Raw genomic sequence first — 23,382 nt, forward strand, 5'->3', positions numbered from 1 at the left:
GCCTCCCAGGTCCAGGGCTCTCAAGGAGCTGCCTTATGAAAGGGGATGGTGGGAACAAGACTGCATCCTTCTCCTCCCCCCCTTCTCCCAAGGAGCTGGAGACAGACAGAGGGACAGGCATCTGTCCGATGGCAGCTTGGATAGGAGGGAGCCCTGTTGGCTTTGCCGAGGGAGCCTCTTTCTATATGGAAATGAAGAATTTAGGCTAATGGAGCTCAACCATCTCTAATTTTGCGATGGCAGGAGGATTTTGATTGAAAGTAATTAAGCAAGCTAGCTGTAAAATTAATTAAAGCAAAAGGGGGGGATTTTTTTATTGGATTGGATAGCGATATAGCGGCTGTCAAATGGGGGACGGATGGGGGTGACCTGAATTCTCTGCCCTCCCTCCTCCCACTCGGGACGTTTATGTCACTTTAATCTCCTTACAGCGGCTGGTGTGCATTTGTTTGAAATAATCAAGGAAATATGGTCAGAAATTGTCAGCTTTCAGATCTAATTTACCTGACAGCCCTGCGCGGACCAGTAAGCCTCTGTGTGCGTGTGTGTGTGGTGCATGCGACTGTGTGGTCATGGAGGACTCCTTGTCTCCTTTCTCCCCCCTCTCTCTTCATCCTGTCGTCTCTTGATTCCCAGCAAAAAATACTTGTGGCACATCTGGGACCACCCAGTGCCTCACAGGGAAAAAGGAGTAAGTTTGGGATTTTTCCTGCGGTCCTTTCTCCACCCCCAGCTCCCATCACTGCCTCCTCCCAACCTGCTGCCTCATCCTTGCACCATAACCAGCTTTAGGGTTTAGGCAATATAGGATTATGGGGAGGTGGCTGTAATTCTTTATTCCAGATGGCTGGCAACTGCTAAACCCACTGTCACAAGTACTGAGTTATAAAAATACTTAAATTAGGCCCTTTGTTTCTGCCCATGTCCCTGCCAGGCAGCTCTTCCCATGTCCTGCCGGGAGTTCAGCTTGCATGGGACAAGTGGGGGACTTGAGTCAAGACTATAATGATGCTGGGGAGAGGCTTTGGACTCACACCTACCTGGATTCCCTTGCTCAGCTCCATCTGCTGCTTTTTGCCTTTAGCACTTGAAGAGAGATGCTGCAGTAGGAGCTAGGCATGGCTTGGTGTATGTATGTGCTCCCTTAGCAGGTGAAGGTCCTGATCCAGGGGCATATGAATTATGTTAGCATACATCTTACTGGGGGATGCACACGCCTGACAGAGACCCAGGTTTCCCCTCTGGACCTAACCCTGCAGGTACCTGTGGACCTGAGCTCAGTGTGATAAGAGACTGGGGAAGGAGGGAGGGCAACTGCTGTAGGGTCAGCGTTCCCCTCAGAGCTGCCTGGTGCCTCCATCTGTCCTGCTATGTTGGCTCATAGGGTTATTATTTATTATTTATTATTGTTCATTAGGTGCTGACAGAGTTGGGGCTTTTGTTTGTTTTGTTTGGGTCTCCATTTAGTGGCCTTTGCTGAGACAGATTTCAGTGCCAAGACCTCAGGCGCTTTTACAGTTACAGCCCGTGATCCTATTGCATTGTTTATGTAATGACTCTCAATCCCAAGGGATTCTGCAGCCTTTCTTAGACCCAGCACCCAGCACCTGGCAGGGAGAGTGTAGGGCAAGTGCTGGCCCCTGGTGCCAAGGAAAAGCTGTGGGTTTTAGGTGCTAGGAGACCATTAATACATAGACAGACCAGGCTGGTCTTTGCTGTGAGGATCCACATCCAGGGAAGTTGATGAAGCTGCTTCAGAAGGAGGAGCAGATGATTCATCCCTGCCACAGTCTGTGTGGTTGTGGGGTGCCTTGGTGGCTCAGACCTGGCTGTTGGGTTTCTGCAGCCCTGCCAGTCTGTCTCCAATACTGTGAGCTGAGTCTTCATGGGTCAGCTTGTGTGACCCATCCTCTGCGTGTCCCAGAGCACCCCCAGCCATCTCAGCACTGGCCTGAAGCTTTCACCCTGTGATGGAGGTGTGTGGAGGGCGCCTCAGGAGCTCTGTAAGCTGCTGGACTTCAGTAGGACATGGTCTAGTCCATGGCCAGCTGCATGTGGCTATGCTGAAGTGGGTGATGAGCTCATCACCATGATTCCTGTGTTTAATTCCCGCTTTGCCACTGATTCGCTTTGTATCTGTAGCCATGCGAATGCCTAGCTTTGTGCCAGTGCTTCCTCATCAGGATAATGGGTATAATTAGGCTTCCCTGATTGAAGATAGCACCCAGTGCTCAGTGTGCTGGCAGGGTTTTCCCTTTTGTTTAAAAGTCCTTTCCAAAAACAGGAGGTAAGACCCGATTCTGGAGTGCTGGTTCCCAGATTGTATTCCAAATACATGCAGATTAGAATCGCTGACAATATCCAACCCTTTCCTTTTGGGATAGGGCTGCTCTGAATGTTGGCTTCCCATAAACCCCAGCAGGAGAGTTAGGTGAGGACCAAGCCCTTGGAAGCACTCAGTCTCCTCTGTATTCAGCAAACTACGGGGATTGCAGGTAGTGGCACTTCTGACCTTCTGTGTTAATTACAAATATAACAGAATGTAATATCAAGAATAGCCTAAATAATTTCATGGCCTGTTAACCAAAAGAGAGCCTGAATTCTGGGATGTGGACCAAGCTACCACTGAGCACGGTGTATAAAGTCAGTGGTGTTTGGAAGAAGGGTCGTACTGTGATGGTTGCTTCTGTAGATTGCAAGATGAGATGATGAAGAGTGCATTAGATAATTTTCTAACGTAACATTCCCTACAGGCAGTTACTGGCATTGCTGTAGAGGCCTCCTGAACGACGTGTTGGAAAAGGAAGTGCACAGGACAGTCTTTCTGCACTGTGAAACTATTTGAGACCCCCATGCAAAGCTGTGCTCTGTGCTGACTCCCAGGCTCCTCAGACATGGCCGAGGAAAATGCACGTGAGTGCTGACCTGGGGGCACCTTCTCTTGTTCTCTTTGCACCTACTTGTACCTGTTCAACATACTTTCCCTCTCAAGCACTGCCACTCAAATGAGTCTCGAGAGACCCTGACTCCAGCACAGCCAGGAGCTGGAAAACATCCTTGTAGTTGGGTGAATGGGATGAAGAGTTCAGATCTGGGTGGTGTGGCTTTCTCTCAGGTTGAAAGGCATAAGCTCAGTTCTGCCATCACTGACATGGTGTCAGCTGGGAAGATCATTCTTCTGACCTTAGCAGAGTGACATGAGCATAAGAGCAGCTAGAGAGGGATCAAGCTGGGTGGGTCTGGAAGGGGAGAGCTGTGGCACTGGGCTGAGAGTGTATTTGATGTATTGATTTTGCTTGCTTGTGCTCAGGGCTGGAGGGGCAGTCTGTGGGGCAGGAGAGTCCTTTGGAAAGCAGATGGGCAGCTCAGCTCACATCAGTGCAAAGAAACCTTGGGAATGTGCAAAGAGATCTCCAGGAGGGAGGCACGGTAGGGACACCTTTCCTGGGGAGCAGTTCAGGCCATAGAGCTGCTGGCTCTCACACAGCATCTTGCTCCAGCACTGATTCCTGGATGCTGTTCCTGTGCATCCAGCTGCCTTGGGGCAATGAGGGGAAGGAAAAGCCAGAGCCAGTGGCTCAGCTGATCAGGGAGGCAGAGGCTGCCCTGCCTGGCTTGCAATGGATTCAGGGGCCTTCTGTAGAAACTGTCTCAAGGGCAAGTCTGTACAAGCCAGTTACTGTTCATTTCCTTCATTTCCCAAGGAGGTAGAGAAGCCACTGAGAAATCAAAATGTGGCAGTGGAAGGTTTGGGGATATGAGGGCATAGTGTGGCTGGGCAAACAAGGCTGTGTTTGGTGATGTATCTGTCATCCCATTCACATCCCTGGCAGTGGGACCCAGGGACCTCATGAGGATTCAGGACAGGCTTTTGTGAAGACACTGTGAGCAGTGAAGTGGGTGCTGAATGGGGCACAGGTCAACAAGTGGGGCATGGAGAGGCAAGTGTCACACTTGCAGATGAGCTGCTGGGGCCCAGTTAAAACACAGCTCTAAGGGGAATGGGCATCAGCATGTCTCCCACTCAGCCTCTCTCCCTTCCCTTCTTTCCATCTCACATCCTCTCTGGGGCACCATGCAAGTTGATCAGTTTGCACCAGAATGCAGTAAAATCACTGAGGTTGCAAAGGTTTTGGTTTCATTAATTCTGAACCCTATATGCCAGCCCTCTGCTCTGTCTCTCATTTGCAGGGTTGTCACTGCCAGGGCAGGCTCACTTTGCTTAGAATAGTTTAGGTTGAAAAAGATCTTTAAGATCATCAAGTCCAGCCATTAACCCAGCACACCACTAAACCATGTCTTACGGAGTGAGCAAGTGTGCCTGGACAGGTGCTCAATGTTGTTTGTGATGGGAGAGCAGGAGAAACAGAGTAATCAGGATCCCTTCTCAATATTCATGTCTGTTCTCCTGTTGGTGGGTATTTGTCAGTAAGTGATAATGTTGAGCTGGATACCACTGAGCTGCTGGAAGAAGAATGAGACTTGTTGACTTGGAGGAGCTTGAAATGTGTCTTTGCCCTGCAGTGCCAATATAGCAGCTGCAGAAACAAGCTCGTTAGTTCTCCATTGAGAAAGCAGAAGGCAGAGTTCTCCTTACTACTGAGGGAACTGAAGAGGAGGAATCCACTTGATGGACTGCTCCAAAGCCAGCCCTGTGGTATTTAGAGTATGTTTTCATTGCAGAATGCATTTGCAGGACTGAGCTGGCAGGTTCACCTCCTGGAGGTGTGAGCAAGCACTTGGGTGACTGCTACTGGTGGGATACTGGGGTTTCTGGGGGCATCTCCTGTGGCTGTTCATACAGCTGCTGCAAGCTCCATCAGCAGCAGAATCTGGGAGGATTTTCCTCCTCCTGCACCCCAGCAGGGGAGGGAAGGGAAGCTGTGGGCAGGCTGGGAATAGCTGGTGCTGGATGGGCTCCACATGTGTCCTTGCAGCAGTGGGGCAGCTCCGCAGCCTGGGTGTCCCAGCACCAGAGTTGAAGGACAGCTTTATGGGAGAGGGCTCAAGGCAGCACTCCCCAGGTTCACTCTGCACAGGAGATGCACCCGTACGGAGCTGTCTTTTTATTTGCAAACTGAGCAGTTGTACTGGAAGAGATTTAGCAAACATGGGACTGCACAATGCTGTGTGTACTGAGTCACACATCAGGGCTAGAGCCAACGAGCACTGTGAGCTACTGAGGCAAACATTTGAGAATAGTTACAATGGGCACCAAAAATATCTTCAAATGAGATCTTTCTGCATTGCTGCATGTTGGATAACAGGGAGGGCTGACAACCTAAGCTTAAACTCTACCCACATACTCTAGAGCTCATCCTGGGCAAGGGAGGTGACTGGGATGGGAACAGAACAGAAGAAAAGCAGTCATGTTCCTGTAAAGGAAGCCCTGAACAACCAATTTCACATAGGTTGGAGAAGTTCTGCTCTATTGGGAGAGACAAGGTTGTGGGCCTGTGTAGCGAGATAGGTTCTAGTTGTGTGGTGTCTGGTTCTGACTGTGTTTCAGGAGGCAATGACTCCAGAATTCCTGTTGGATCTGCACTCAGAGCTCCCCACATCAGCACAGGGCCAGGGCAGGATCAGTCCCTACGGGATGTCTTCTCCTATCTGGTTTTAAAACTCTCAAGCAAGGGGGCTGCGCTTGGGTGCTCTTGCAGAAGCTCTCCCTGTTGCAGGGTTTTCCCAGGGGTTTGCTCTGTGGTTGCTGTTTCCTCTCTGCCACTCTCTATAAAGTAAAGGAGCTACTTCCCCAAATCCCACCTCTGGTTTCAGAGACACAATTCCCCAAACTCAGATTCTGGGGGCTTGTCCATCTCAGACAATCAGAGAGCAGGAGGGCTCTCAGTGCAGTGTGGCACAGACACAGGTGCAGGGCTGGTGGTGAGCACCAGTTCCAAGTGCCCCGTCAGCATCTCCCCTTCCCTCTCACCCTTGCCTGCTGCTCTCTGCATCCTGGTGCTGGGATCATACCTTTGAGCACACCATCTCTCCCACTGGTTTTGCAGGCATGTTTTCTGCCAGCACAGGGCACTGAAAAGTGCTGGCACTGCCAAAAACCCTGTGTGCACTACGACTCCCCAAACATCCCTTTATTTTTATTGTTCTGTTAATTACTGTTTAAACTTTAATAAGTCACTTCGTCAGGAGGGGGGACCTGCAGTGAGGTTTCTGTGCAAACACTGGGCCCGGCAGTGACTCTGGTGTAACATAACCCTTTATACAATGTGGGAATGTTTAGACTGTAACAGAAACTTGTTATTTTAATGACAGTTAAAGGGGAAAAAAAAAGAACGGAGCGAATGAAAAAGGGAAGCAAGTTTGTTGGGGAAATGGCTCATCTCAATCTCTCTGTCTGGCCTCTTTTCTCTTGGCTTTAATGAGAGCTGGATAAGGAGGCTTTATGGCTTCTGCTGGAGCAAGTCTTGTTCCCAGAGATGCCCTACACCAGGCAGTATGTGGTCCCCTCTGTTCTGCAGGGTAAGGCTAACAGCAGAGAGATGCTGATGGAAGCAACATGGCTTGATTTTGCTCAGAGGCAGCAGCAGATGCCTAAAGCCAATTTGAGCTCAGTCTAATTATTCTGACCCACACAAGAGACTTTCCCCTTCTATTCAGAGCTTCTTGCACTGCTGAAGTTGTTAAGTAGCTATGCTGAAGCAGATGCTGGTGTGCCATAGATAAGAGGGTCCAACATGCCATGGACAAGTGGACCTTAAATCTAGAACTTTCCTTACTTTGACTGGTCACCACTCAAAAGGAGGAACCATTCTGGTTATGAGAGGGGGAAAGGAAGAGGGAGAACCTGGCTCATACTCTCAGCATTGGGAGAATGGAGGGTTCACAGGCATTCTTGAGTTTGGGTTGTGGCTGTTGACATCTGTATTGCTTTGAGGTAGCGGAGGGTGCCTGTGCAGTGGCGGATGTCCCTGCACCACAGCACTCAAGTCACCTCCAGGTTTGGTGCGGTTATATTTAGCACTCACTATAGACAAGACCATATAGAGTGATATATACGATCTGAAAACCTTCAACTCCTGCTGACCTCTCTGCTGCTACAGTGAAATCCCCAAAATCTATCCTGAGGAGTGATGCTAGACCGGGAGATGGGAGATCTCCCCACTTTTCCCTGACACGTTCCATGTTTCCCTCTCCCCACGTTGGTCCTAGGCAGTGCCACTCCCCTGGGCAGCACAGAACTTTGGAGGGGTGGTTGGAGGGATGTGGGGTGTAAGGAGCTTTTGCTGGAAGCAGTGTTTCATAGCATCAACAGCTTTGCTTGGGTGCCAGCTCACTCCCAGGAATCCTGATCCTCCATCCAGAGATCCTCTCTCCTCTCTGCTGATTTTCTGACCAAAACAAGCCTGGGGGACTTGCATTCTATAAAGCTTTTTGATGAGGGCGAACGCAGGGTGGAGTGGGAGGGGATGGAATCATGGACCCCCAGGGACTGTGTTTCCCCAGTGGGGGAGCATGCAGGGAGCAGGCCAAAACGGTTCACGCTTTCCTGGCCCGCTGCTGGGTTGTGATTGTTATTGATTGGGTTTGCTGTTCTCGGCACTTTGTGTTTTTCCAGCTGAGCACTGGCTTGCCCTTTGGTTCTTTATTTTCTATATATTATTTTCCCCTCTGCTTTCATTCAGATACCCACAGACATCACACACGGGGCAGGCTGTGGATGGGGTGAGCCTGCATCCAGGGCTGCGCAGGCTGGGAGCGTGCTGGGGTCTGTGTAAGGTACCAGTAACATGAGAGCCTGCTGTCAGTAGGATTAAATTCGCAGGTCTGTGTTATCTCGGGAAGTGTGGCATACAAAAAGGTAAAGAAATCTGCTCTTGTAGAAGAACCAGCGTCAGGGCTTCATGTTGAAGCAAATCATAGGAACACGCACAGGGACTTCCCACGCTTGGGCACATACAATGTGTATCTGGCTCAGGGTGCATAAGCCCCAAAGACAGAGGGCCAAGGGAACTGCTAGTTTTGTTTCATTTCCAGTGTGTGGTTGTGGTTCCAGATCCCACCAAGCCCCTTGTATTGGCTGTTCCAGCTGTGTGTGCTCATGTCACTCCTCCACAGAGCTGCGCCTGCTCACGGGGCCAGTCCCTTTAGGAATGGCATTTTCCAGGTTCTTATGTGAGGCTGAACATGTCCCAGCTGCAAAAATAACCAGTCTATATGCCCTGTGGAAACAGGAGCAGCAGCGACACATCTGTCGGGTCTGGGCAGAGCCAGCTTGTAACTAATGCCCCAAAGGGGCATCGGGCACTGCAGGCTACTTGTCAGTGTGCAGAAACCCAAAATAGAGACCTTGGGGAGGACCAGCCCGTTGGTGGGGCGAAGCTCTGCAGTGGGCAGAGCAACTGATAGCTCTGGGCCTCTTGTAGGTGGGTTCCAGCGAGACATGAATATTGACTGGCTGCTCTAGACCAGCTGCGGGGCACCACCAACCCCAGAGCCGCATCTCCCTGTCCCCTCTGTGCCCCTCTCCGGGGCCGGTGGGGTCACTTTGGTTGGAGAGCACAAGCTGAGCTCAAGGATAGAGCCCCCTGGACGGAGCCAAGGAGCCACTGGATAAAAACCGCTGAGGTTTTCCTTTTCTGTACAGCGCGTTTCCCTAAATTGCCTTTGACTGTGTGCATCGCTAATGAAAGTTTATGCCCTTGTTAGAAGGACAGGCAGGTCCGTTCCAGTTAGGGCTGGGTCTATCCTTCTGCCAACTGCCCTCCCCAGCACACACACACACACACACACACCACACACACACACACACTCACTCCTGCTCTCCCTGGTGAATAAGTGGAGGCTGTTATAAAAAAAAAAAAAGGGGAAAAAAAAAGAGGAGGGGAAAAAAATTTCCATATTTGTGGAAGTTGCTTTAAAAGCATTTTATCATGTCATAAAAAAAAGGGAAAGTACTCTCGGAAATTGATCCTGCACACGAGCCCATTGGACAGAAGGACGTCGGGATGTTAATGGCTATTTTGCTCCAGGGTGGCTTATTAAAAAATTTATACATAAATGCTTAAAATTGCATAAATTATTAAAAAAAAAAAAATAGTAAGCAATTTGCAACCCCGATCCACTTTTCCTCTTTTTTTTTCCCTATCCCTCCTCATCCTTTTCCTCCCTTCTTTCTTCCCCCTCTTCTCACCCTTGTCCCCTCCCTGTCTGAAAATGCAATGTGTCCAAAATTGTCCATGGATGTGTGTAAAATAAATAGGGTTTTAACTGTGAGCCGCCAGTGGCCAGCGGAGCCGGCTACGAGGGGGGAATAACAGCAAAAAACAAGAGAGGGGAGAAGCAAAAAGAAAAAGAAAGAAAGAAGTTTGGATATGATGAGTGTTTCTCGCAGGCGTGGAATGTCACCCACATATCCTGGAGATTGTACTGGGGAGGTTTATGATGGTTTCCCATTGATTTGTTTCCCCGACGCAGCTGCCGACCTCTATTGAGGGACAAACATAATCAGCACTGACGCAAATTAGATGGTTATTCGTTTTGAAAATTGACAGAAAAACAATAAAAAAGATGAAATGCTCCCAAATCAATAGATATAATGAAATTCAAATAATCCGAGAGATGAGGTCTCCATGGCAACTGATAATGTGGAAAAGAAAACAATTTAATAAAGGACAGACACACTTTGAAAACAGATTGGGCAAAGGGAAGGCGGGGGGGCGAGGGAGCAAGGGGGGGGCCGTGGGCTGGGTGGCGGTGGGAGGGGGCAGCGGGAGGAGGAGGAGGTGGTGGGGAGCCGGAGCCTCTCCGGTTGGTTAGCGGTGCCGTGGTGAAGGATCACTGTCCATCCCAAGGACGCTTGCCATAATTAAGAGAGGCTTTCGGTCCAGAAAGTGCAGATTCAGGTTTTAATACACAAAATTATTTCAGGAGCACTGAATCGGAAAGTCGTTTGTTATGACCTTCCTGAGAGGCCTGGAGCAGGGCATGTTGGAGGCGCGGCGGCTGAGCCAGCTGAGTTATGGCATATTTGTGTTTTTATAGTGCGGAGGGGAGGGGGGAACGGGGGAAGAAGGTTAAACAGTATTTACAGCTCAGTTGTTTTCAGAAAGGAAAGAGAAATAGAGTTCATGAAAAGATGCGAGTGGAAGAGAGAGGGAGAGGGAGAGATCCCCTGCCCGGCACACACACTCCACTGGGACGCCAGCTCCAATGAGACACTCACCGATGCTCTTTTTACCTTAAGGTGTGAGGTGCAGCTGGGCTGGGGGTAAAGAGGGGCTCTGTGATGGGATGGGGAGCGTGTCTGTCCCTGCTGCCGAGCCTGGCTGCAGCGTCCGGCTGGGAGCCCACTGTCTCCTCATTCCAAGCTGCAGAATAAACAGCTCCTGGCACGCGGAATTGAGCTGAAAGCGAGTGTGTGAGTGTGTGAGTGCATCCAGGGTGCTCTGCCTGTGCGTGTCTGCATGTGGGCTGTGTGTCCGTGGGTGCTCGGTGCATCTGGGGCTGAGCAGAGCTGAATGCCTGCGAGTGTGTGCCTCTGGAGAGGTGCAGCCACTGTGCACCCATGTGTGCGGGTGTAATACGTGTGCAGGCACAGGTACATGGATGTTCGTGTGCATTAGCATGTGTTCTGTGTGCAGGCTGCTCCATGAGCATGTGCACAGACATGCAGCTCTGTGTCTGTGTGTGTGTGTGTGTGTGTGCTGGGTCATGTATGCCTCTGCATGTGGTAGTGCTCCTGCACAGCCTCGTATTTGTACAGGTGTGTGTTCACCGTTGGTGATAGTGCTGGCGCATGGATGGGCTCAGGAGGACAGGAGAGGTGAGAACGTGAGCCTTAATGACCAGAAGAAAGAGCAGCAAAAGGCAGGACAGAGAACTGGTGTGGTGTGAGCACTGGGAAGCCAGGGGTGAGTGTCCCTCCCATGCAGCTCTGCCAGGACTGCTGAGTTGACATGCTCAGGGATGTCCCAGTGCTTTCACACCAGAGCTCAGCTTTCCTCTCCCAGCCTGTGAGCCTTTTCCACACAAACAGGGTGGACAAGTGTTCCTCCCAGCCGTGTTGCACAGTATTTGCAGGTGCCAGGCATCTCCAGGGATTAAAGAGCCCCTGAACTCCCAGTGCTGCATGTGATGGGTGCTCTTTGGGTTCCAGAAAGACTCCCAGCCCCACCTGGGGTTTATAGAAACCTCTAAGAAATCTGAGTGTATGCACTTTTGCATACCAAGGCCAGAACATTTTACCTGCTCACATACAGCTCAGGCAGCGGTTGAGGGCTGTGGGGAGGATGTAAAACAAGCTGCAAGGCTAAGATGCTCGAGTTTGCCCTCTGTCATGCAGCTCTTGCTGAGGTCTCATTTCCCTCATGGGGGCTAACACGCTGATTTACTTTGCAGGACCTTGAAAGACCACAATAATGAACTTTTCCTGGCCCTGTGTTTCTGAGTGATGCAACAAGCATTCAGGCTCCCAACTCCCATTTAGCTCCTGACTTCCCACTGCAATTAATTAGGAGTCTGCATTCTTTGTTGGGTCTGAGCTTAATAGTGCTGAAAGGGATTGCAGATTGCTCTTAAACCACCTACCAGCTACAACCAGGGTTTGGAGGGACCCTTGTTTAGGAGGTGGCTCACTTAACCCCTGCCCTTGATTACGGATTACTCTGAGCCCAGCCTGAAGCCAGGGAGCTCCTCCCTACTGACTTGGGTCATGGTGGGTTTGGATTCTCATTAAAGATAGTCACCGAGAGGAACTGATGAAACTTTGAGCAATTCCCTTCTGAAACCGTCATTTTAGAAGCACGTTGTCTCTCCCAGGCCCTTTTAATTCCCCAAAGTCGGTGCTTACAGCTAAGTCTGGTTCTCTCTTTACCACTTTGATGTTTCACTGCCCTATCTCCTTCAGCATTTACAGAGGGGTTTGTGCAGCATTTCAGAGAGGCTCACGTCTTGGCCTCCTCTTCATTCCTTGGGAGCTGGATCCCATGGCAGAACCTGCTCCAGAGGCTTCCCCAGCCCTCGTTGCTCTCCACCACCCCTTCCCTCTCTCTATCTGTATCCACCCTGTACCCCTGGCACAGCACCCGCAGCGTGCATGTTGTCTACAGGAGGTGAAGTTAGGCATTATGTTTGCATTTAGTTGCCCTGACAACATGTCTGGCTTCATAGGGAGTTTTCCAAGGGCCACAGCCAGCCTGCAGGGACCCGATGGTGATGAGCTATTACTCTTCAGTCTCCCTTTTGCATCTTTCCCCTTGGTTTTCTTCACAACCTGTGGGGAGATTGATGGCAGGATTGTGATGTAGATGTTAGCAGTTCTGTTTGATTTATAGAGTTACTTAGGCTGAGTGAGGCCACTTAGGCTCCTCTGGATAGTAAACCTTTTAACTGGACTAAAAGAATTAATAATAAATAAATAAATAGGGCAAGGAGGAGAAACTGGATCAGAGAAGCCAATCCTCTTGGCTTTATGTTATCTGAAAGGAAAGACTGAAAACAGAAGGCTCCCAAGGAGCAGTGAGACCCTGCTCAGTGCATTAGGCTGGAGCTCGGAGAGCAGGTTTTCATGGGACCAAGAGGAGGAAGCTATTGAAACATCTTATCCTGTATTGACTGATGATCTAGAAAATTGGCAGTGGGACACAAGGAGCTTTTGCGCTTCAAACTGTCCTGAATCACTGCTTCTCCTCTGCTGTGACTTGAATTGCAGTAGCACTTAAAATTGCAAACAAGATACTGGGCCTGCTAAGCTAGGCGAGAAACCTTTGACCATCTGATGGTTAAACCAGCAGGTTAAGGGCAAAATGGGAACCTGGGGGATATTTGCCCAAAGAAAAGAAGTGGGTTCAGAGCAGAGCAGGGAGGAGAACCAAAGTTCCCGACTCCCATTACTTGCTTTTTTCCCCTCTTCTTTCCATTCTGCTCCTTATGTTAATACTGGAAGTTCTCTGTCTTACTGCTATGCAGAAAGAGGGGCTTATTTCTTGTCCTTTGGAGGGTCAGGGTACGTGAGCGGAGAGCAGGGCAAGGGAAGGGCAGAGGCAAGGAGCTTTGTCTGGGCACTTGGGGGTGAGCAGCAGAGCCTTGGCGGCTCTCGGAGTAAGGAGGGGTGGACAAGATCAAAGCACATTTAGGATCATTTTTGCGATCTGCTCAGGAAAAGGTTCAGACGTGCGTTACTAAAGAGCTGTGAAGAAGGATTAGTGCTGTCCTTGCTCGCAGTTGAAGCACTTTCCCCACCAGCTGTGCCAAATGCCTGTGAAGAGCTGGTGGAGCGGCAGCAGAGCAGGTCAGCGGCAGGTGAGGAGGCAGCGTGGAGGCTGTCGTGGGGCAGGGTGAGCAGGACGGGGGCCATGCAGGCTGGGGTGGTGCAGAGGGAGGTGTCTGAGGCAGGAGATGCCGCTGCGGCAGCGGAGGAGGCGCAGTGCCGGTGTCCGTCCTGCTCTGCTGCCTGCAGCCGGGCTCTGCTCTCCAGCGGGGACTCTGCGGACTCTGGAGGACTTTGAGTTGCAGCCCATTGCACCATTGCAGCAGGAGAGGCTGTGCCTGGGCTGTGCTAGGGCCAGCTCACTCCTAGTGTGAGGTCTGTGCTGCCTTCCTCTCCCTGGCCAGTGATATATGGCATAAATTAGGCCTCTGAAGGGGGATACTGCATCCTTAAGAAGAAATATGTCCTCATTTTTCTTAAACACCGTTTGCACTGAGTGAAATGTTTAGAAGGGACGCTGAGGGATAACTTTATTTCTTACTAGGGAGTTCAGAGCCGTTCAGTTAAACCCATAAAACACTGGGAGTAGGGAAGCTGACAGCCTGCCCGTGCATTAGAAAAGCCATTACTCATCTAAGGGAAATTCATCCCGTGCTGGAGCTTGGCGTTACCAATGGGGTGGTCCAGGGGAGGACACAGGATCATCTCCCTTGGACATCTGAGGGGTCAGTAGGATGCTCAGAGGTGGAAAAGGCTCAGTAAGAATGCAGCACAGTGACAGAGTGCTGATGGAGGTCTCAAAGTAAACATCCAGCCCACAGGGTGGGTAATCGTCCTCATTCCTTCTCCTCTGCATAGGGAAACTAAGGCATGGAAACCTGGGGAGACTGATGGTTACATCACGACTGGAAACTAGGCTGGAAGCCAGCGCTCCTGGCTTTTAACCTCCAGCTTCAGTCTCTAAAACCAAATTCCTTTCCAGAGCAAGAGTGAAAGTCAGGAGCCCTGACCCTCTGCTTCATGTTTACTGCCAGGCCATGTTCCCATGGTGGATCAGGAGCTTTGGCTCCACCTTCATTGCTCTGATGTTCAGCCCTTTCTTCCTAATGGGATTTAGAGAATCCCCTGGAAGATGAAGGCAAGGTCTTCTAGGTGGTGTTAACGGGAATTCCTGTCTCGGATGGTGGTTGGTGGTGCAGCGGGCTGTGTTGCAGGTATGGCTGGCTGACCTTCTGCTCTCACACAAGCACCTCGCCAGTGCAGGCTGTGGTTGTTCCCCCAGCGGGGACAGGGCCACAGGCACCCGGTGTCACAGCAGACAAGGCGTCAGCCACCAGGAGGGCAGTGACTTTCTGTTTGATATTTTATTTTGGAGGCTTGACACCAAAAGATTTAATATTTGTTTGAAATGAGAAACAGTTCTCAAATGAATTTGGAGAGCCTGGGAATTAATGTCAGCCCCCCCTCCCCTCCCTAAACACCCCTCCTCCCCGTCAGCTCAGCCCCCCCCTTTCAATTTCTGAAGCCTGCTGATTTGAATATTTATAAATATCAGTAAATTATTTATTGTAGCAATCTGCTGTGCCATTTCACCAATCGCCGTTAACACTTTAGGGCTCGCTCTTCAGGAGGACACGGCTGGAGGAAACAGGCACCTGGGGGCTGGGAGCACGCTCTGGGGAGGGCAAAGCCACTCTGGCCGTGACACCAGGAGGGGTTCCCTCTGCGTGAGGCACAAGAAATGCTGGGGGTGTCTGCAGGAGGGGATGGGGACCCTCTGTGCTCTGTACTAGGGGACACTGCAGGGGGATGCGGGGAGAGGCTTGTGTTAGCGAGGCCAGGCAGCAAGGATGGGCTGTTTGCTGCAGCACCCGGGCAGGCGCTGCCCCGCGCTGTGCAGGGACCTCACTCTGGCTCAGAGCCCTCTTCGCTTGTAGTTTCTGTTCCCTTGAGGAGGAAAATTCCTCTCGGTTTCTCCTGTCCCTTTCCCTCCTTCCGTAATTACACTTCCGTGCTGAAAATACACACCATTCAGAGATGATGTGGCTATTTTCTGTTGAGGGGAAGGGGGGGCTCCCCGTGCTCATGAGCTCTTCTACTGGAGAAGCCCCAGCAGCAGCCCGGTGCTTCCCCTCCTCTCAGGATATCTTCTGTCATTCACTGCCCAGGGTCTGTACGCTGCCCCTCACTGTCACCAGAAAATCACAGCTTAACTCTGCGGCTGGGAAGGCTGAGCAAAGGGAAGCAGCACAGGCTGAAGGGAACTGGTTCTGGTCTCTGCTCCTTTGGGTCAGGAAATAGGGAGCAAAGCGGCCTCTTGTGTGGCTGGAGGTGTCAGTGTGGCAGGCAGGGGAAGGTCAAGCAGTGTTGAATGCAGGCAGGCTGCACTGACATGAGCACGAGAGCAGAGTGCCCGGCTTTTCCCCCGCGGTTTATGCATGGGGCGTGTGGGGAGATCCCTGAGGGCTTTGGGAAAGCAGGGAGTGTGTAAGGACACCCTGGCTGCTCGCTTCATTTCTCCTCCCACGTCTTTGATTCTCCTTCTCCTCCTTGCCCGTTGCTGAGCTGGAGCCTGTCGGGTCCGACTCTCGCACCGAGGGCTTCCCCGGCTTCACGCAGACGCGCGCAGGCGGGATCCATGCTTGCAGGGCAGAGGAGGCTGTTAAAGAGCCTTTGTGAACTCCCCAAGGTCAGCCAGAAGAGACGGCATCCGCTAATCCAAGGTCATTTCCTGGGCTAAAAGCAATAAAATGTTTTATTGATAAAATGAAGAGGGGAAAATACACACTAAATCCACTCTCACGCATTGTGGGCCATACCCGGGCTCTTGCTGCCGCTGCCTTTACCCTGGCCCTGCCTGGGATAATGCACAAGGCTTTGTGCTGGAATGGAAATGTTTTCTGGAAGGGGCTGAGTGTTTGGCTGCATTCCCTGTCTCCTCCTGGCATGTGGCTGGGCACAACCAGGGCCTTGCTCCGGGAAAGCCCAATGCCCCGTCAGCCCTCTGCTGTGAAGGTTTGGCTCTGTCCTAAGCTCCAAACCTTTGGCTCAAGTGTAAAGAGGCTTTAGGAGCATCCTCACCCAGCGAGCAGTGCTGCCCTCCCTGTTTAGGGCTCCCGGGCAGGCTGGAGTCTCTCCAGTCAAGCTTGCACCAGAGTGGTTAAAAGAAAAGGACTGTGCAGCATGTCAGCCCTGCTTCCTCCCCCTCCCCGCCCCAAATAATACTGTTAATAATTAATCGAATGAGAGCTTGCAGCTCCTGGAAAGCTGGCACTGGGACCTCCCTCTTGAACGGAGCTGCTCAGCTGGGCTTAAAACTCTTCAATAGGAATATGAAAGCTCCATCTGTTCGACGTACCCAGCCCTCTGAAGTGACAGCACGCCGGCCCTCCCCAGCCAGCACCCCTCTCCCTGCAGCACCGGCCCTCCTGCCCCTCTTCTCCTTTCCCTCCTCTTCTGCCCCTCCTCTTCTGCCCCTCCTCAACCCCATCCCCATCCATCAGGGGCCCACCTGTACCCCCAGCTCTTCCCACACCACTGAGCTCCTGCACACAATCAGGACCCCTTGTCCTCCACCATGCAGGCTGGTTCATCCAGCTCCCACATGCCCCTCTTTTACAGCCAGGACCCTTTCCCACCTCTACCAGGCTATGTTTCTTCACTGACCCAAAGCCAAAGCCAGACTTTGGTTCTCTTTTCCTTTTCCTGCAAAGCCAGACCTTGTCTTCACAGCAGCGTTTGCCCCTTGCCCGGGGTGTCCTATTTCTGTCCATGCTGCAAAGCCCTTCATTCCCACACATGCTGTCCCCCCTCAGCCCCTCTTCTCCCTTGGGGGAAGGCAGAGCTAAGCTGTGCCCACCTTAGAAACTCCCCACTGTGGAGTTCATGGCAGAGGAGGTGCTGCTTCAGGGACTGCATGGAAGGAGAGAGCCTGGGACTGCACACTGGGCACTGCAGCACATGGAGTGCAGGGGAAAAAGGGGCACTGGGGCAGAGCTGGGCTTGTGAGCACTTCAAGGGGGGCAAGGCAGCAAAATGGTGAGGTTGTTTTTGTCCTGCTCCTTGCAGGCCTGGTTGTGACAAGCTGTAGCTGTTCTTCAAAGGGAGGTTTGCTCTCGAGATGCCATGGGGCTGGGTGCGGAGCGGAGGGAGCCGGTGTCCCCTCACAGGGTGTGGGGAGGGGGCGAACGGAGTAAACTCCCGGTGGCATTGTTTTCAGAGGAAGCGCTCAGTGTAAATAGAGCATGTGGGAGAGTTTGTCCTGGGCAGAGATGAAAAGTCCGTGTGACAGGCTCAGGTTATGAACGGCTTCCTCAGATTGATGCGAAATCAAAACATTTCTATTTAGACGAAGAAAATGAAGGGGGATGTTTACTTAGCCTGGAATCTTTAAACAGTGCAATGGAGACGCAGGGTGATTTGGGGTGGGGAGCTCAGCCCGGGGGGAGGGAGCCTATGCCTGGCTTTGGGGGTACAGCAGTCCCAACCTGGGGTAGATACAGGGGTCCTTCACTGAGCAGCTCAGTTCCTCTCCCTCTGCCCGAGTGAACCAAACTCAGGTGCTCTGGTCCCCTCTTCAGCATCCCTTCGTAAGGTGAAAGCGTTTGAAAGCATCTCTTTCCCTTCTGCTTTTGAAACTGATAGGCTAAAGGAGGGAAACAGAAACGTTGATAAAAGTAGTTATAAGTAATGTCCCTCCTATTCCATAGACAAGGAAATAAGGCAATGGAAAGATAAAATGATGTGCCCAGGCTGTGGAGAGTTGGTTGGCAGAAGCTGGGAGTTCTGCTTTCTCGCAGCCACACGTGCATAGATGGGATGGAGATACCAGAGAGCCCTGGTGCTGCAGAGCAAATCCCACCTCTGGAAGGTCTCTGGGAGGTTAGTTTTGTAGATCAGGGAACACGTATGTTTTCAGAACTTGCTTCACGTTTAACTTAAACTTCAGGAAAAGATTCCCAAAGCGTTAAAGGGCAGAACTGTGGTGCTCAAAAAAAAGTCCCAAACACAGGAGAAGGGACAGGAAAGATGTAGAGGGGAAAGGCAGGAGCTGGGGGGACAGAAGCTGGGGGGGCAGAGGAGCAAATCCAGGGTGTGTGAGGTGGCAGGAGGCAGGAACAGGGACGGAAGACAAGTTGCAGGCTCCCTGGAGTTGCTGCGTACGCGGCAAGTGCAGCCTCGGGAACGTCTGTTCCTCTCTTCCTTTGAATAAATATTTATATATTCATTTGCCGGCTGGTGCACACACTTGGCTGCTCACCTCCAGACCAGAATAATGGGACCTGCCCTCGCTGCAGAAAGGGGGAGCGCAGTGGGGATTTGGGCTGCCGCGTGTCTGCCTCCCAGTTATCTCCAGCTGCGAGCGGTGCTGAGCTCACCCGTTCAGCAGGGCTGGGGATGGTGGGAACGGGGAATCACCAGGCAGCGCTCAGAGCGGTTCAGTGCTGACCCCATTCCCCAGCCATGGGCACACACCCTGGGCACCGTGCGGAGGCACCGTCCTACCCACCCGCAGCCACCGAGGCTCCGCTGGCCCTTCGCCCGAGCATACAGGCGGGAGCTGTAGGTGTCCTGGCTGGGCTCCAGCTGGAGCTCACAGCAGCCTCCCGAGATTCCCTCTGTGGTACCAGTTGCACATAGGATCGGCCTTCACTTTCTGCCCTAAATAGAGTGGGAATGTGATGGGAAGGGAAGGTGCCAGCACACAGAGACTTTTGCAGCTTGATGGGCGTCTGCCGGTGCCCATCTGTATGCGTGAGGACTGCGTGCGTGTGCGGGGGGAATGTGTGAAAGGGGAATGCGTGGGGAAACGTACGGGAATGTATTTTTGGGGAGATGGGACTTTTTAACCCGTACGTGTCTGACTGCACTTGTGGAGCATGCCAGCACATACACACAGCTCTTGAACAGCTCTAGTCTCTAGGTGGGGAGGTATGTGTTTGGGGGCAACAGTGTGCTTTCCCTTTGTGAAAGCATGATTGCACGTAGGTGTTAGTGCCGGGGGTAGGGGGGTGCATTTGGAAAGCAGGGGAGTTTGTTTTGCCTCTCTGTGTGTGTGTGGCTGATAACTTTGTTGGGGGGGGATTTTTCTTGCAAACCTTGACAGGGAAGCGTGTCTGAAGCTGTCAGGAGTTTATGCTAAGCAGCCACTCTCTGGCTCTTGGACAGCAGGTCTAAAGTTTCACTCTGTTTGTATTGGGCTGTCATGTTATGGGATTAGGGGCTGTCATGATGGCTTCTGGATGCATTGTAGGGGGTCTGATTAATCTCTCTGTTCTTCTCTGGAGCAGCACCTCTGTGCTGGTGACAGGGAGGTGCAGGCTGAGCTGCCATGAGGGACTCCTGTGCAGTGGAGGAACCCGTTCTCACCTCTCAAGGTCGGCAGACGGTTTCTGTTTGCTCTCTGGCCACTCTGTCAGCACGACATAGGAGTCCAAGAACATGTTTTGGAGGGACCTCCAGCAATGTCCCAACAGCAACTCCAATGCAGTGTTAGTGGCAAGCATAGCGACACTGTGTGCTGGGGAAGAGCCCAGCTGTGTGCACGTTTCTTGCCTTGGGACCTTTAACCCTTCTTAGTCTGGGTGCCTGTCAGAAGTGTCATAAATAAAGAGGGGAATGAGACAATGCAGCTGCTTTAGAATCAGGTTTTTGCTTTTATTTGCAACTGAATCTTGCTAATTGTTGGTACAATAATTATGCAAGTGACTCTGATAGGAACCATTTAGTTCAAGATTCTGCGTGACCTTGAAGTTAAGACCTTACCTTCTTCCTTTCTCCCCCACTTTCTCTTACCCCTCCTTTACTAGCTGTCACATATGAATAAACTACATTAAAATAACAAACCCACACTAATTAGCTGATTGTGCTGGGAAGTGTGAGAGCAGAATTTCCTGTGTGAGAGCAGGCAAAGGAGCCTGATCAAATCATACCAACCAGATTTTCTCCATACCACTGCACACCAGTCTGGTGCTCCAGTGCATGGACCTAGAGGGGTTCATGTCCTTGGTACTGGTTCTTTCTGGTGCATACTGGTTCTCTTTGAGATTATGTGCAAACTCCATTCAGGGAGTTCCTCACCATCCCTGGCTTAGGCTTGGGAAGCTGTTTTCCCTGCTGCATGTGGTTGGGTGCAGTTGTGGCTGGTGTGGTTTTGGCAGCCAGCACATCTGGGATGGAGCTGGGGACCTGAAAGCAGGTGGTGCTGCAGTCTGAAGGGAGAGCAAGCCAGGCTTTTACCAGAGCTCATATCCTGCCTAAGCCAGGAGCAAAGGCTGGTCCCTTCCTTGTTCACCTACCTGAGATGTTTGGTGCCTTTTGCGCCCTGTTCAGTCCCAGCATAAATACATGCCTCTTTCTTGAGGCATCCTTTAATAGTAGAAGGTTCAGAACATGCCCCTCACCGGGCTCTCCTGGCTGGGCTTCCACTCAGATCTTAGGAAACGGAGGGCAGTGCCACCTCTCAGAGGGTGACACTGGCCATGCCTAACGCCCTGTTGGGTTGGGACCAGCCATTTGCTGTTTGGGTTCAAGTTGTCTGATCCCACTAATGCCCTTCCCTGCTTCTTTCCCCTCTCTCTTTCCAGCTGAAAGAACTATATGCACTGACGCAGCCTCAGGAAAACCCACAATGGCTGCCAAGCGCAAAGGCGGCCTGAAGCTAAATGCCATCTGTGCCAAGCTGAGCCGCCAGGTCGTCTTCGACCACGGGGGAGCCGAACAGGCACGGGCAGACAAGGGCCCGCAGCGGGAGAGCAGCAACAAGGACCTGCCTCAGCCTGGGACCAAGGAACTGGGGTCGGAGTTCTCAGATGGACTCAGCCGCGTGCAGAAGATCGAGGAGGACAAAAGGAGGGAGGTGATTGAGAAGTGGGTGAATGGGGAATACAACGAGGAGCCCTTGCTGGGGCGAGCGGAGGGCAAGGAATGTAAGGAGAGCACGGAGGTGCCCCCCGAAGGGGTTTACATGGTGCAGCCCAAGGGCTGCAGCGACGAGGAAGATAACGGGGACGAGGCAGATGCTTTGAGGAGCTCGCAGGATGGCAACTTCTTGGATGACAGGGATTCAGATGGGCCAGCCTTGAAGGACGATGCCTACCGGTCCTCCAGTGGCGAGACAGGCTCCAAGCTGGGGGGAGGAACTGCCTCAGGTGAGTCCTCTGCCCCTTCCTCCTCCAGCTCCAGGGTTGTTATCTGTGGGACAGACAAAGTCATTGCTGTGTCCGTGTAGATGCTGTCTGCATCGGGCAGCCAAGGAGGAGAGTGAAGCCTCGATCCCCTGGCAGAGCCCTGGCATTCTGCTCTCGGGACCATGCTGAGTTTGCCTCTGCTCCAGCCTCCCCTTCCCAAGAGGGGCATGGGTGAGGGTGGGTGACTCATTCCCTGGAGAAGGAAAAGTGGTCCTACATCCCTTGGTAGGGTAGATCAGCCCCTGCAGACACCTTCACACCATTTGGATGGAGATCGCTGTGCACCGTGCTGCTTTCCTGGTCGTCCATTGCACATGGCGGGGGGGGGAACAGGGGCCTCGTGGTGCTGCCCGGGACGGGGGGCTCTGAGCGACAGGGGGCGCTGCGGCGCGGGGCGGGGCCGCACCTGAGAAGGCGGGTGTGTGCTGGGGGGCGAAGGTTCTGGAAGGAGCGGCGGGAGGCGATCGGTGAGTGGCGGCTTTCCATGGGGAATGGGTGGGAGTGGGTTGGACTGGACTGGATTGGATTGGATTGGATTGGATTGGATTGGATTGGATCGGATCAGATCAGACCGGGCCCGACCCGCGGGGGAAGGCTGAGCTGTGCCATGCCGTGCCATGGCCAGGGGAGCAGCACGTCCCGTAGGGACCCAGCTGAGCCCCTGCTGCTGCCCTCAGGTTGTGGGCGCTGTGGTGTCAGGGAGCTCGGAGCTCGCTGCCCTCAGGTACTGCCTGACTTCAGCACCGATCCTGGTTGCCTACCAGAGCCCTTCTGGGTGTTAATAGGAAGCTGTAAGAGAGCAGTCCAGCACACAACCCAAAACCTGATCCCTTTTTGCTGCCGGCTGTTCCCTCATCCCGCACTGAGGGGCTGCTGCCCGCCATGGCGGTGCCTCCTTCCTGAGGCAGCTCGGGCTGGAGCTGGTGAAACTATGGGGTCCAGCCCTTTACATCCCCCCTGTTTCGGTGTGGGGTGCCATCCTGGTGCAGGTGCAGGGTGTGCTCCATGGGCTCTCTGTGAGTTGATTTTCAGATAGCTTCTACCTTATTTTTGTGATTCATTCCCTGTGAGGGTGCTGAGGCTCTGGCACAGGGTGCCCAGAGAAGCTGTGGCTGCCCCATCCCTGGCAGTGTTCAAGGCCAGGTTGGACACAGGGGCTTGGAGCAAGCTGCTCTAGTGGAAGGGGTCCCTGCCCATGGCAGGGGTTGGAGCTGGGTGGGCTTTAAGGTCCCTTCAACCCAAACCATTTTATGATTTAAAAACTGAATTCAGCAAGAAATGTTGGGAAAAGCCCCAGATGAATTCCACTCATGCTTTCTGATACCCGGGTTCCCCCCAGATTGATTTTGGGGTGTGTGTGAGTAAGCTAAGCCTCAGTAAAGGCTTAGGGTAAATTGAATTCTTTCCATTAAGTCAGATCAGCTCCCTCCCCGATTTGTCACTCAGCTGGGTTGAATGTGTAATAGAAAGATCTCCCCCTAATCTGCTCCACCTGCATGCACCCCTCCCCTGATCTCAGCACTTTGTGAATCCATCAAACTTTCCCCCTTTTGTGTGCGCGCATGTTTTCCTCCTCCTGTTAATAATGCAGCCGAAGCTCATCTCCGTCTGTCCGTTCCCCTTCTGGAGAGGCACATTCTCTAGTCTTCACGAGTTCAGTGGCAGCGCACATAATTATGCATATAAGATATAAACAGAGCTGTTTAATTATCCTTCGCCACATCAGTGACAGAGTAATTAACAAACATTGCAAGATCAATGAGGAAAAGTGTGACCTTCAGTTTCCTTTGATAGGAAAGCCCTTGTCGTTCCCAGACACAAGGTGATTGTGCCTGGACTCTGTTTTTAGTTTGTTTTAATCCCCCCACCCCATTCACAGCTTTTATTTGCTACGAAAACTAAAAGGAGGGAAACTTAAATATAAAAAATATGTTACCAAACTGGGGGAAATCAAAGGAACTGAGGGTTCGCTCTGGGGTAGGGGTTCTCGGTAAAATGTCTTTGTGGGGCTGTATTGTCAAAGGA

At 52.1% G+C, this 23,382-nt stretch overlaps 1 protein-coding gene across 10 annotated transcripts in view; it reads left to right on the top strand.

Moving 5' to 3' along the window:
- The window catches only part of CASZ1 (castor zinc finger 1), a 282,546-nt gene that overhangs the window by 212,134 nt on the left and 47,030 nt on the right, over positions 1 to 23,382 (top strand). For 5 of the 10 annotated variants that reach the window (XM_061450109.1, XM_061450107.1, XM_061450108.1 and 2 more), the window contains 2 exons: positions 2,754 to 2,913; positions 20,755 to 21,318. In XM_061450109.1, coding sequence (XP_061306093.1) covers positions 2,895 to 2,913; positions 20,755 to 21,318 — 583 coding nt within the window. In that variant the 5' untranslated portion in view covers positions 2,754 to 2,894. Of the gene's footprint in view, positions 1 to 2,753; positions 2,914 to 10,041; positions 10,205 to 20,754; positions 21,319 to 23,382 lie in introns of those variants that run through there. The other 5 variants (XM_061450113.1, XM_061450114.1, XM_061450106.1 and 2 more) reach the window with 2 other exon arrangements.

This window comes from Pezoporus flaviventris, unplaced genomic scaffold, assembly GCF_033815535.1.
Source record: "Pezoporus flaviventris isolate CSIRO_AGI_PZ_B2104156 unplaced genomic scaffold, CSIRO_AGI_Pfla_v1 ptg000009l, whole genome shotgun sequence".
NCBI lineage: Eukaryota > Metazoa > Chordata > Aves > Psittaciformes > Psittacidae > Pezoporus > Pezoporus flaviventris.